The sequence below is a fragment of the Onychomys torridus genome, chromosome 12, assembly GCF_903995425.1.
Source record: "Onychomys torridus chromosome 12, mOncTor1.1, whole genome shotgun sequence".
Taxonomy (NCBI): Eukaryota; Metazoa; Chordata; class Mammalia; order Rodentia; family Cricetidae; genus Onychomys; species Onychomys torridus.
The window spans coordinates 6,852,061-6,867,267 of record NC_050454.1 but is presented as its reverse complement, the minus strand read 5'-3'; the positions used below and the strand labels follow the sequence as shown (position 1 = coordinate 6,867,267).

Here is a 15,207-nt window from a genome sequence, read left to right as displayed (position 1 = left end):
CTGAGCAGTGAAACCCATCATTACCTTCTGCAGCACAAGATTCTGCTCTCACCTTCCTAAATGGTCCTGGGTCTGTGTGCATCCCACTCTTGACAAACAAGGTCATGTCTGTGTCCTTGCAGGAGAGCTATCATGCAGGTGTTAAACATTATGAGGCCGATGACTTTGAAGCCGCGATCAAGTACTTTGAACAAGCTTTAAGAGAATATTTCAATGAAGATATGGAGTGCCGGGCTCTATGTGAAGGGCCTCAGAGATTTGAGGAATATGAGTATTTAGGATATAAAGGCGGTCTTTATGAGGCAATTGCAGGTAAAGCTTGGTTTTGTTCTTTGTTTGATTACTGTAAAATGCTATGGATAGTGTGTAAAAATATTCTGACAATATACTGCATAGTAGTGAACAGTGCAAAACGTTAAAGATTCTCATGGGTCTATTCCATCCTGTCCTCAGCTGCTAAGAGTTATGGTTAAAGTTTTGAGTTTTTCTTCCCAATTTCTTCTGATGTATTGCTCATAATTGCATATTTATTTATTTATTTATTTATTTGATCAGTATAAAAATAGGAAAGTACTATGAGTTTTCTTTTCAACATTATTTTTTTTATTTCATTTTTTGCATAGCAACAAAATGTGGACTTCTCAGGTAAGTACATGTGGACTCACTTTGTTGTATGTAGTGGCTAGATAATAGTAATAATATGGGACCATCCTTGTTTTAAATATTGGTCTTTACTGATGACTACTGAAATGGTTGTAGTTATTTAAATATTGTCAGTAATATAGCAATGAGCCCTTTGATACAGTCTTGTTCAAGTCATTGGCAGATTACACTTGATATTTTTTTTTTAAATAATAGGCAATGTATGATATTTGAGAGTTGCTGATTCTGGGTAATTAACCTTTTTTGGAAGAAGGGAATTCTCTGTATATACGAAATTTGAAAATAAAAAATTTGTATTAACAATATAAGTGTGAAAATACAACTGTCAGAAGAAACTTTTAAGCGTGTGCTTATATAGTACAGGAGAGGTGGAGTGCTTTCATACAGAACAAAAGGCAAGAGAAAAGTGGAAATCATAGTCTACATAAGATACCTATAGAATTAAATTGATTGCAAAGACAAGTGAACAATATCTCAAATAACTTATAGACAAAATTTTAATACTTTTCATAGTAAAGGGAGGTTATAAATTATTAGTAGTAATTAATCTATCAATTAGTAGTAGTAGTAATTACCAATGCTTATCTCACAACTATAACAAAAAATATACCCATCCTCTTATTTTTCCTTTTTTGTGTGTAATACTGAGGACTGAACCCATGATATCATGCATGCTAGGCAAACACTATATTGCTGTGCTATAACTCTACCCATCATTTTACTTTTTATCGTGAGATTCTAGTCTCATTAAGTTGGCAGGCTAGCCTGGAACTCACCCTAACTCTAGTAGGCATTGATTCTGTAATCCTCCTGCCTCAGATGCCCAAGTAGCTGAGATTATAGGCTTGTGACACCAGGCCATAGCCCTTTTTTGCTTACATCTCCAGGCAGTGAAATAGAAAGTTGGAGGTCCCAGGGCCATGAGGATTGCAGAGGAGCCAACCTCTGTGGGAAGTAGAGGCTCCTGGAGAGACCTTATATTTGACCTTGGCTTAGTGGCCCTGGGTGTGACATCATCATTTGGCTCAGTCGGCCAGAGCAGTACAGGGAAGCATATAGGTATAGTAGCACATTGTGCTGTGACTGTGTTTTAGGGGCTAGCACAGGGAAGTCTTGAGCAGGCCCTTGTACAGATAAAGCACTGTGTACAGGGTGGATTCTGTCTGAATATCACGGTCTGAGGATGTGTGGCTCTTCTTCAGCTGATACCACACAAGTATCAGATGCTCCTTGCTGGGGAGGGGGGGTGTCTACAATTCTAGTCTTGGATTTGGATTTTGATATTCTATTTTTAATTTAATTTCTGATAGTTCCATGCATTTATACAGTGAATTTTAGTAATTTTCACCTCCCCTCCCCTCCCTATCATTCTACTTTCTTCTCCAACTGAAGTCCTTCTTCTCAACAGGACCCTTCCTATTCTCTCTCTCTCTCTCTCTCTCTCTCTCTCTCTCTCTCTCTCTCTCTCTCTCTCTGTGTGTGTGTGTGTGTGTGTGTGTGTTCCAGTGGGTTTTATTAGAATTGCTTGCTTGCTGGAACATGGATGAGATATTACTTACTTGACAAAGACAGCTTTCTAGTGGCTCCATTAAGATAGCCAACAACCAGCTGGGCGGTGGTGGTGCACACCTTTAATCCCAGCACTCAGGAGGCAGAGGCAGGCAGATCTTTGTGAGTTCTAGGCCAGCCTGGTCTACAGAGCGATATCCAGGAAAGGTGCAAAGCTACACAGAGAAACCCTGTCTCGAAAAACAAAAAAAAAAGAAAAAAGATAGCCAACAACCATAAACTGCCAGTGCCCTCATAAATCCCTCCTCCAACCTTGATGAAATTTTGATGAGCCCAGTGTTGGATATGTCTTGTGCAAATAAGCACATCTACATTGAGTTCATAATTATATCAGCTATGTCGTGTCCAGAAAACATCTTTTTCCTCTAGATCTCACCTTCCTCTGTTTCTTGTTTTTCTTGTATTCTTTCTGACATCCCCTACACCCTCCAGAATGTTTTCTGAGCTGCCTTACAGGAGTGATACAACTCTGTCCTGCACAGACAAGTACTCTATCATCATGTGTCATCTGCATTGTAGCCACTCATGGGTTCCTTCATTAACCACCACCCCAGTGTAGTAAGAAGCTTCTATGAAGAGAATTGGGAGCAGCACTAACCAATGGATATTAGCAATATTTAGAGGGCCCTTTGGCAAAAACAAGAATTTTGCATAATGTAGTAGGTTCCATAGTAGGAGGTTCCCTACCTAGGCCTGTGGCCTCTCTAGCCAAGGGCTGGTTTTATTGTTCTTGATGGTATCACAGGGGCCTCATGGGTGCTGACCTTTTGGGGAGATGTAGCTGACATTTTCCTGTGTCCCACCTGGCCTGCGGTCAGGACAAATCTCTCTCACCCACCAGCTGTTTAGACCTAAGACAACACACAGAGGCTTATATTAATTAAAACTGCTGGGCCATTAGCTCAGGCTAACAATGGACTAGCTCTTACACTTAAACTCAGCCCATTTCTGTAAACCTGTATGTCATCACGTTTTCCATTTTTACCTGCGTGCCATTACATGTTGCTTGCTGGATGGCAGGCTGGAGTCTCCTGACCCAGCCTTCCTCTTCCCAGAATTCTTCTTGTCTGCTTATCCTGCCTATACTTCCTGCCTGGCTACTGGCCAATCAGTGTTTTATTAAACCAGTGTACAAAAGCATTATTCCACAGCAGGGATACTTCTCACACAGACCTGCATCTCTGTTTGCTGCTCAGCCACCTCACTGAAGAGATTCTGCTTTCTTTAGGTGAGGAATTTGTTTGTTAGAACAATTAAATGAGGTGACTAGAAACAAAATGAGAATCAGACCCAGGGTTTTTTTCAATTGAGAGCCTGTACTTTTAAAGTCAACATAATCAAAAACCTAGTAAAGAGTAACTTATACAATAACAAATCTTTATCATATAGTTGTTGATGACATATTATGTTCCAAGATGTACATAATGAGAAAATGACATACAGCTGAAATGTAAGGTACTACAGTCAGTTTACCTTCCCAATTCTAAAGTTTCCTTATCTCCTTCAAAAGCACTTACTTAGTATAGCTCAAACCAAATCCTGGGAAGTTGCTTTTCTAACACCTAACATCTTCCTCGACTCCTAGGTCCAGTTTATTTGTTAGCAAACATGGACAGATGCTCCTTTCACATGATACTGAACACTGAGTCAACCTGTTGGCGGTAGGGATTTTGCTTAAATCAAAACTTAGTTAAAACTAAGCCCCTGTGACATTTTCCTTCTTGTTCTTGGTGTGCAGTTCAGATAGAGTGCTAATACAGAGCTTGAATTCTGTCCTAACAGGGCTACTGTACATAAACTCTCTCCCGTCATGGCTTTCATTCCACTTGGAAGAAAGCCCAGTAACCTGTAAGGTCTTTCCTTGTGTGTATTCTCATTCTCTCTTCCTTCCCGCCCTGCCCTCGCAAGTTCTTTGAATTCTGTGGATGAGCCAATCTTCTCTCTGTTCCCCTTGCAAATCCAGGGTGCTTTCTGGTATCACATGGCCAACGTCCTATCTTGCTCAGTCCTCATTCCTCAGGGATTGGCAAACCCCTAAGCTATTTAATAAATATTGGCTAAATGAACTTGTTGGTGAATGCAGGAATAAAGGATGTGGTATATACACCAATAACTATGTATAGACGAATGTGTTAGTAATGCCTTGTGCTTGTGATAATATCAGCCATAAAAAGGTGGATTTTTTTAGAAGCTAATTAGAGAATAGCTACAAAGCATAAACTAGAATCAATATATCTATTACACTCAAAATCACTACACTAAATTAGCAAACTATGAAGTGCTCTGTTATCCAAAGTAAATTTAAGTTACCTAAAATCAATATACGTGTCTGAGTTATTTTGAAGATTTATTTCCAAAACTTTTGTTTCCTTGGACATTTGCCATTTCAACTTCCTTGTATTTTTGTGAATATTGTTCATTTAAAAGTCAATTTTGTGTGTCTTTTACATGTAATTACTGGATTTTTTTTCCCTCAACACACAGTGTTTTGCAAGGAGAACAAGCTAGCCTTTTCTTTATTATTTATAGTAACATAAAAATAAATATGTAAATACATATAAACTCTTTATTTAATAGTGTACTATGCTGTGATTTTATGGGATGATGTGCCCTACCTCCAGCCCCACATCTGTCTCTGCACCTGTGCTGTAGGTGTCCATGGAACAGATTAGGCAAATGATCTAGATCCTGCTGTGGCAACTGACCTCTCTGTGGGTTAGTATTTAGTGCTGGTCAAGTTACCATAATCCATGGGCTGCTGAGAAAGAACAGAGGTCTCTCTCTGCATTCAGTTTCTCTGACTCTTAACTACCAAAACCAGCATCCCAGCTCCCAGTGAAAAACTGTGGAAAATATGTCATAGTCTTTTTAGTGCCAGCCAAATATCCTCAATTATAGAAATATGGTAATATTTCCTGGAAATCTGAAACATGTTCACTGTATTGTAGCGAAAAAAACTGAAAGTATTCTCACACAATTGTTCTGAACCTGAGTCTTATTCAGAATGTGTATTGACTGCACAGTGACATCGAAAGGAGAAGAATACCACAACTAAAACTCCTATGACGATTTCACCCTGCAAACTCTTGTCCTACTCGAGTGCCCTCAGTTTGGGGTTAGGTTGGCATTCACAAAAGAGGATGTTTTAAGAAAATTCTAGTGCTTGAACTGTAGAGTAAGAAGAGACTTAATGTTGGTGGAAAACAGAAATGGATGCTTCATGCAAATTTTCATGAGGTCACCTCTGGTTGTAAAGCCGGAAGGCCATCTTTGTTCTTCCTAATTGCTGTTTATACTCTGCTCTAAAACTATATTCCTTCAGAATTTTAATTGTCAGTGGGTACAGTTTTCACTTTGTCCTTTCCTTGTCACTTGATATGAGAGCAGTGGTTCTCAATCTGTGAGTCATGACCCCCTAGGGTGTTGAACTACCCTTTCTCACAGGGGTCCCATATCAGATATCCTGCATATCAGGTTTTTACATTATGATTCATAACAGTAGCAAAATTACCATTATGAAGTAACAATGAAAATAACTTTATGGTTGGGGGTCACCACAGCATGAGGAATTGTATTAAAGGGTCGCAGCATTAGGAAGGCTGAGAACCACTGAAATAGACGAAACAGATTTGAAGGTAAAGAGGACATCAGGTTATGGGGGAGTAAACAGTTGGCTGTTTGTTATCCCCCTAAGATATGAAACATTGCTAGTGTTTTATTCCTAACATTCAGATTGTGTATGTAGACCTCATTATTTTCTCCATATCTCCAACTAGAGGTAAAAAGCTATGTTTCAGATTCTGTTAGCTGTTCTATGTGGGCTCAAGTTAGCCAGGTTATGGAAAGGGTTTGCCTCCACCCTACAAATACTCCTTTCCTTCCTGTGTCCTGACCTCATTCTGCAAAATTGCCCAGACCTAAGATGAACTCCGACTAAACAGAGACCCTCTTGAAAGAAGCTGTTGTGGCCAATTAAATTGTGCAGCCATGAAGTCAAATGATGTTCTCAACTGCCAGAGAGCCTGCTCAACTCAAGCATGAATGAACCATTCTCTCCCTGGAAAAAATTGTCCCATCTTTGCTATAGAATTCAGTGTTAGGCAAAGAAGAAGAGGAGTTTGTCTTGTGACATTAGCTGCTTGTGTTTCTTCAGTTCACGCCTTGATAAAGAAGAGTCTAGGGATAAGGGACATGGAATGTCCTGTGCTTCAGCATCTTAACTGCTGGAAATGAGACCAGCAACCACCAAAGGGGGTGCAAGAAAGACAGTGTTTATTCTAATTATTTAGCTGTCATTCCTTTTGCTATTTTACCCCTCTCTGTCAAAACAGAATCTCATGTATTAGAATACGTACGGTCCTGTGAGAGGCTGGTCTGTAACTAGATAGGTTAGGGTCCTGAGCAATAGTTATCAAGAATATTTTAATTCTTCCGTTAGAAAAAAAAAGGGAGTTTGAATCCTCCTGCTGAACTTTCTGCATGCATGGCTGTTGCATTTTCTGAATGGCTTCTTAGCATCACTAGGATTTGAATGTCCTCTCAGTTCCAAGGCATCTCAGACCCTCTGCAGTATCCAAAAAGAAGTTCAACATGTCTGGTGAGAAAACCTCCATTCAGCTTTATTCACAAGACACCTGGCATACTGCTGATGTTCTGGACCCAATGCTGTCCAGTGATCCTGGCTAAGATGATGTCACAAGTCACTGTCTGTCTGAAGTTTTCAGACTAGGAAATGATAATACAGAGCTCTCTCTCTCTCTCTCTCTCTCTCTCTCTCTCTCTCTCTCTCTCTCTCTCTCTGTTGGTGTCTGTCTGTCTCTGTCTCTCTGTCTGTCTCTGTCTCTCTGTCTGTCTCTGTCTCTCTGTCTGTCTCTGTCTCTCTCTCTCTCTCTGTCTCTCTCTGTCTCTCTCTCTCTCTCTCTTTCTGTCTCTCTCTCTCTAAGTTGTGTGGTAAAGCATGCCCTGGCTTTAGTGTTGCCCTGGCTAAGGTGTGGTCTCAGCAGCCAGAGGCCCCACATTGTCTCTCTTGTCTTCCAGATCACTACATGCAGGTACTGGTCTGTCAGCATGAATGTGTGAGGGAACTCGCCACCCGCCCAGGCCGCCTCTCACCAATTGAGAACTTCCTTCCCTTGCATTACGACTACCTCCAGTTTGCCTACTACAGAGGTAAAGTGGGGATCATCCATGAAGACCTTTGGGGCTTCTTCTTCCTCACTCTTGGCCTCTGTTCACCACCCAGACCCCTGCTTTCTTTCATTTCATCACCAAAGTGATGGAGCTTTCTGCACTTTCTTCTCCTTGACTTGCGGCCGCAGCTCAGAGCGAGGAAGGCAGGACACTATGAGAGGATGATGCCCAGGACTTACGGTGACGACATCCTGAAACTCACACTAGGCTGGCCAGATTTCTGTTTCAACCTAAGCGGCTTTTCAACTCACTGTTAGTAGGGGTGCCTTGACAGGGTTGAAAGAACCAGTGTTATCAAATCATCCCCCTCTTTCTGTATCTATAGCCCACTTCTGTGTCCTTCAACTGAGTGCTCTGTACTTCCAAAATGTCATATATATACAAACACAGTTACAGAATTTTCCTTCTTCTTTTATGTGAAGATAGCATATTATTTATATTTTCTATATCTTTTTTTACTTAATACATGCCAGTTGACTTTTAGTAGATTACACATAGTAAATTACAATATTTTAGGTCACAAATTCTAGTAATTTATGATTCAATTTTAATAGAGGAGTGCTTGTGCCTGCATACCATTGTATTAGAGCTTATTTTCTGTGTCTTCGTTCTGAGGGACAGTTGTGTTGCCTACACTCAACTTTCAAGCAGAAGACATTTTACACATGTCTGTGCATATCTATATAATATTTCTCAGGAAAAATATCTGGAAGTTCCTCTACTGGGTCAAAGAGTTTATTCACTTGTAGTTTTGATTCACATTGCCAAATTTTCCTCCACGTGGGTCGTATTTTCCAGGGCTCATCATCAGAATATATTATAGAATGTTTAGATTTTCCACAAGCCTCTAGGGAAAGTTTAGTAATTCGAAATAGCTTTAGTTTCTTATTTTTATGGAAGAGAAGATATTCAATACCCTCTCTTATACTTGGAGCCATCTCCAAGAGTATGTGCATACACAGAGAATGTATGTATGTATGTATATGTATATATGTATGTATATGTATATATGTGTCTATGTATGTATGTGTGTGTGTGTTTATGAAGAGAGAGGGAGTGTCTTTTTTAGAGAAATCTAATTGTGTGACCCATTTGTGAAGGTGGCACACAGCATTGCAACATTCTTCTAAGAGTTGACATTTTTTTTTGCAATAGCTAAATATTTCTATAACAAAGAAATCATATTTGAAACATCCTGGACTGCTCCTTGTAACAGCTGGATACTATTAAGGATGCTCAAGTTACATGAGAAGGGGCTAGAAGAGACCATCTGCGGTTCTGGGGACCCTCTAAATCTTACCCCATAGAAGCAGCAATTTACAACATACGTTCCAGTGATAAGAAATAACACGTTGGAATCACTTCTACACTATTAAATACATGTTTTATTTATGAATGCTACATCATCATCTTAGAAGGTCATGCTCAGAATATTTACTTAGGCTAAACAGTACAAAAGTCACAGTTGATTCATATGATTTTGCTGCGGTATTACAGGAATCACCAATAAACATTTTCAGGTAGAGAGTTTGGAGTATTTCTGCAAATGCCCAGCACCAAAGCAAACAAAAGGTTATCCCATTTGAGCCAGATATCATATCTGTCCTTCTATGTAAATGCATCTGACCTTTTTGCTCAGCCTCAGTTTATCTCCCGATTTTATGATGGTCAGTGCTGACATCAGTAGACACACTAAAGTCTTCCTCTAAAGTCCTCTGGGAAGATCTCACTGACTCAAATGTAACAACGCCTTGTGTTTCCAGTTGGTGAATATGTGAAAGCCTTGGAGTGTGCCAAAGCCTATCTGATGTTCCATCCAGATGACAAGGATGTCCTGGACAATGTAGACTACTATGAGAGCCTGCTAGATGACAGCATAGACCCAGAATCCATTGAGGCCCGAGAGGTGAGACCAGAGTTCTGAGAGAAATTTCCTGTAATCTATGATGTGTTTCAGGGAGAACTGATTAAAAACCAACAACAACAACAATAAAACACTGTATTTAAGGACCCATAGAGAGAGTTAGTGGCATTTCCAGATCTTAATTCTTTTTTTTTTTCTTTTTTCGGAGCTGAGGACCGAACCCAGGGCATTGCACTTGCTAGGCAAGTGCTCTACCACTGAGCTAAATCACCAACCCTAATTCTTTGCAATTTGAACCTTGCTGGAAGCACGTTTCTCATAGGTGCTAGCTTGTGAAAACCCATTGCCGAGAGGACTGCCTTTCCAACTCTGTTCTTTATGTTAGCTCATTGGCCATTATAATGAGAAGTTCCAACAACATCCATTAGCTGTTAATTAAATACAAATTCTTCCTCTCTCTAGGATATGACAGCATTTGTCAACCGTCATAACCATGAATCTGAACTGATAAAGTCAGCTGCAGAGGGTCTGGGATTTTTGTATTCTGAACCGGTAAGAACAGGTGGGAAAGGGAATGTTATTAAAAATCTTCTTGGAGGATATTTAAGTATTAGTGCCCTACTCACATTTAGTTGGAGATTCTAATAACCTCTCTAAATTAATAAGTGATTAGGGGAAGTCTTTAGGTTATTCGTGTGGTGAACTCTAAAAGATTTTGATAGATTGCCATGATGCTAAAGTTCAAAGTCAAATATTTTGGGCATGATTCATTTGCCTCAGTATTGTCTTACTTCTCTAACCTTTAGATGTAAAATTGTAACATATCTAATGCATGATGTTCTTTAAACAACATAACACACCTTCAGAAGGCACAGACTAAGTCAGCCTTCATGCTGTGTTTTCTCTACCTCCTGAATTGTCCCCCATCATCTGTGAAGATCCACCCTTTACAAACCTCATCAGTGCTGTAAATAAATGTATGTCTTCGTTTATATTTCACAAGTCACTTGTGACCTTCACTACATACATGGAATGAGTATAGGATTAACTCCTTTGATGGAGCTATTTCTAATTTTTCAAACATTTTTATTGAACTATTATTACCTTCCAATAAATTCTAAGCGTGGGCTCACTCTGTATGAGAAATATGAGGTTTGAAGGTTCTTGAAACTTAATTGCCCTCCTAAGACAATGTTTCTGATACTTTCATTGCTTCTTGTGATTTATGATATGCCAGTCTACCAAGCTCACAGGGGAAAGGGCCTGCACTACTCATATAGATTAAGTGCCATTTGCTGTATCAATGCTATTCTAACTTTTATTCTTATGGCCAGTTTATAATATTTGTTCCTTTTCACATAGTATTATTTTTCCTCTTTGAATTATGTAGGTATAGGTTTTTTCCACCTGTCTATTGATTACTGAATATTTTTCTGCAATATCCATGTGAAAATATTGAGGAAATTACTAATGGTAGCATATTTTCCATTGTTCTTAATTATGGATTATTGTCACAGGCACATTTCTAAAATTTAGGTTATTTTAAGATTGCACTATATTTGTTCCCAGTTAATATTTTGAAGAACTGTGTTTCCCCAAGAGGCACCAGCATATGGATGGTGCCTACTTCATGGATCTGTACAGATAATCCAGCTTGATTTTTCTTTCTTTCTTTCTTTCTTTCTTTCTTTCTTTCTTTCTTTCTTTCTTTCTTTCTTTCTTTCTTCCTTCCTTCCTTCCTTCCTTCCTTCCTTCCTTCCTTCTTTCCTTATCTCTTTCTCTCTCTCTCTCTCTCTCTCTCTCTCTCTCTCTCTCTCTTTCTTTTTTTTCCAAGGCAGAGTTTCTCTGTGTAGCTTTGTGACTTTCCTGAAACTCGCTTTGTACACCAGGCTGGCCTCATACTCACAGAGATCCGCCTGCCTCTGGCTCTCAAGTGCCAGGATGAAAGGCGTGCGCCACCAATGCCCGGGCCCAGCTTGATTTCTTTGATCAAATTTTATTCATGATCCACAAAGCACTTGTATTGAAGGATTTCTGCAGCCCTTTCTGTAACCAAATTTCAAGTCACTATTCCGAGCAAAAGAACCAAGACCTTAACTAATTCTGAACTTTTTTTGTTTATTCATTTGTTATTCATAGTGCCTTTGCCAAAACGGCATCAACCTTTTCTTCATCAATACACAATGTAAATCTCTGAATATTTCAAGCCTTCTTAATATTTCATTAAGAGTACGTTTAACTTTTTATTCCTATAAATGGCATTTTTGTAATAAATTTATACCTTTTTCTCAACTGAAAACAGAATTACTGGATCAGTTATGGAGGACGGCAGGATGAGAACCGGTGAGTCCTCCATTTGGAAAATAAGCTACAGTGAGACAAAGTGCTCTGAGGCAGGAGATTGTGCACGGAACTTAACTACAATGGATTAGAGAAAGTAATGTAATTACAGCCTCTGAGCTGCACATTAGGAACTGTGTCCTGGCCCCAGCTTTCCCACTCTCTGCTGTATGGTTTAGAGTAATTCTGTTTCTCCTTGTGTGTGGATACTTTTCTTTAAAGGAAGGAATTGGCCCGAGAGGTCTCCAAATGCTGACTTCCTGTGATTAATCATGCACAAAGTTGGATGCTGTTTTTGCTAACAAATACATTTGCTTTTTAAAATGGCCTTTATCCTTTGAGAATTGCATACAATGCATTTTGATCATATTCAAAATTTACTTTCTGATGGTAAAATTCCTTACTATATTCATTTGAAATCAAGATCAGAAAGTTTTCTGCATAGTGAACTGTGTGTTATAACTGAACAAATCAAAAGTAAGAGAACTCATTTTTAATGTAATTGTAGTCAATTCACATATTTTTAAATAACTCAAGTTTCTCACATGTGCGAGTTACCTGTTTGTGATCACACAGTCCAGTCAACCTGTTTTCTGATAGAGACAAACCATGTCAATGGAAGGGACTTGCTTATGATTTTGCCACAATAAACGGGAAGTTTCAGGTCATAGAATTTTGGAATCAATCAGCCCTTGGATGACAAGATTACTGGGAGAGAATCAAGGATATATAGGAGTATTTGGTCGTACCCAGTCTGTGTCAATTAAAAGGCTGTCTGCTCTCCCTTGTGTATTTGCAAAGATTGACACAAACTGTGTCTTTCTCCTCAGAATAGCCAAGAACCAACTATTACATTAGGACATGGTTTGTCTCCACTCGAGCATTATTCATTGATGCAGTCCATGTTCAAGACACAGTACAACATGGAGAATTCTGAAGGTGCACTCAATAATTTTTCCCTTTTGTTTGGGACAGTAGACTGATACGAAGGGAGTGAAATTATAGCTGTAATTAAATTTAATAACAGCTGCAAAGATTTAGAGAGAAAGAGCATCCCAGGGAAGCTGAGAGACCCTCACAAAAGCATGGGCATATCATTTGATTTAGAAAGATAGGTGAATGGTATACAATTCAGAATCAAAGCCTGTGTAGATACAGTGTTCTTTGCCTTTGGACACCTTTATTTAATGGGAAATTTCAGTCTCAACTTTTTTGAATGGACAGGGTCCCTTCAGGAGTGAATGTGGAGGGAGCAGAAGTCCATGGATTGTCATTGAGGAAGAAGTCACCGCCGAAGATAGGTCGAGACCTAAGAGAAGGTAAGTACCTGCAAGGTTTTATTCCTATGAAGACAGAGGAAGAGGGTATGGCGGGGAATTCCTTAAGTTTTCTTTCATTCCTTTTCACAAGTGGTGTAGGATCTTGCCCTGATACCACCACTCCCTTTTTTCCATTGAACTGAGGATTTTCTTCAATCTGTTTGTCTCCTTGAACACTGCACTTTACTCCACTTCACTTCCTGGTGCCCCCCTTTCCCTCAAATTGTAAATTTTGCATTTTTCCTTGCAAAGCTTGCTCCTTTGCATTTTAAATCTGCACAAGTGTGAACACTAATAACCACAAGACAAAGTTAATATTAGGCTGTTTTGATATTTCCTCTGCTAATGCAATTAATCCAAAACTCTTTACTTTAGCCCCAGGCACATTTTTTGAATATTTTATAAGAACAGTCTCTAGACCACATACTAAAATTCTTCTCTGAAAAATTGAGCCAGGCCCCCACAGCTCAAATACTGCTCTGCACCACTGCCTCACATGTTCCTCCTAGGATGGTCCATTAACCCCCACTTAAAGCATTCAACTACTTTTCTAATCCACAGTCCCAAAGTCCATGTTCCTTCAAACAAAAGCATGGTCAGGCCTACCCCAGTCCCTGGTACCAACTTCTGTCTTAGTTACAGTTTTATTGCTCTGAATAGATACCATGACCATGGCAACTCTTGCAAAGGAAAACATTTAATTGGTGCTAACTTATAGTTCAGAAATTTAGTCCATTATCATAATGGTGGGAAGTATGGTAGCATGCAGGTAGACATGGTGCTGGAGAGGTAGCTGAGAGTTCTGCATCTCAATCCACAGGTAGCAGGAAGTAAGCTGACTTGAGCTTCTGCCACATCAATACCTACCCCTAGTAACACATTTCCTCTAACAAAGCCTCACCTTCTTCAACAAGATCACATCTCCTAATAGTGCCACTCCCTATGGACCAAACATTCAAACACATGAGTCTCTGGGGGCTATACCTATTCAAACCTCCACAGAGATTGAGGTGGAAACCATTTTTTTCTTTAAGATTAAGAATGAGTCTGCAATTATCTGAAATCAACACATAAACACAAGATCTGTATATCATTGCAAAGGTGGTTCCAAATAATCCTCCCATCCTTTGAACTAGACAGGACATATCCAAGGATCATGGAGATTATATGGATCATGTGGGGTATTAGGTCAGTTCACCTAACATACTTAAATAATTAAGACGTGAACAGGTCTTTGAGTAAAAATAGATTTTATTTTTACTTTTTAAACATGTATGATATGGTAGAAATTTAATACAGGGCCTTCTGCATGTTGGGCAAGCAGCCCACTACTGATCTACAACATCAGCTTGCTGGTTTTCATTGATTTCAGTAGCCGCCCCTTAAGCAACTCCGCAGCTACTGGTAGCAGTTCAGCCACATTGGCCATAGCCGGGTGGGAATTCTGTTTCCTCTATTATGGCTGCTAACGGGAACTTTATCTAGATCTCTATCCCTCTACAGACCTCAGGATTCAAAGGTTGAGGTGAAATTCTGCTGCTCAGAGAGGCTGGATAGCAAGTACCTAACCTTCTCTTCTAGCTCACAGCTCCTCCCAAACATATTTAAGAACCCTGGCTATGCGTGGTTCCTCCCTACCACTTCCTATCAGCTAGTTGCTGACTTAGCCTCCTGACCCCAGGTTAATTTTATTTAATCAAACAAATGTACCATGTCTTTAGATCATTCCACAGAATAAACAAATGTAACAAATCTTAAATTAATATTCCACAACATTAGCCCAAAAGATACTGCAGACTGAGAGGGGCGTGTAGAGAGCCATTCTAAAAGGTAAAACAATTAAAAGAAAAGCATAGAGACAAGAGAAGAGAATGTTGTATGAACATAAGAACAGAATTAGTGGAATTGCAGAGTACTGCCAAAAGCAGTTTTCACATGGGGTCAAGCTTTGTTATTATAATAATATACTACTAGCAAGAGTACTCTAGACAATATTTGTAGTACTTCTTAATAGCCATTATTGTTCACATATATAATTTTTAAGCAAATTTACATAACCTTCATTTTAATTGTAGTAGTTTCTCAATAGAGTATTTAGTTACTTCTCCAAAGTCTCACAGGACATCAGCCAAACACTTGAGACCTATAGTCATGTTCAGAACTTGATTATTCTGTTTTCTCCTGTACCTACAGCATTGATTACAAATAGTTCTACCTAAAACATAGCCTAAAGGATAAGCCTTGATGATTAGTCCCAGGACT

At 39.3% G+C, this 15,207-nt stretch overlaps 1 protein-coding gene across 1 annotated transcript in view; it reads left to right on the top strand.

Moving 5' to 3' along the window:
• The window catches only part of P3h2 (prolyl 3-hydroxylase 2), a 152,261-nt gene that overhangs the window by 120,214 nt on the left and 16,840 nt on the right, over window positions 1–15,207 (top strand). The window contains exons 3-8 of the mRNA XM_036203770.1: window positions 123–312; window positions 7,270–7,401; window positions 9,186–9,328; window positions 9,749–9,838; window positions 11,589–11,629; window positions 12,851–12,945. Coding sequence (XP_036059663.1) covers window positions 123–312; window positions 7,270–7,401; window positions 9,186–9,328; window positions 9,749–9,838; window positions 11,589–11,629; window positions 12,851–12,945 — 691 coding nt within the window. The remainder of the gene's footprint in view (window positions 1–122; window positions 313–7,269; window positions 7,402–9,185; window positions 9,329–9,748; window positions 9,839–11,588; window positions 11,630–12,850; window positions 12,946–15,207) is intronic.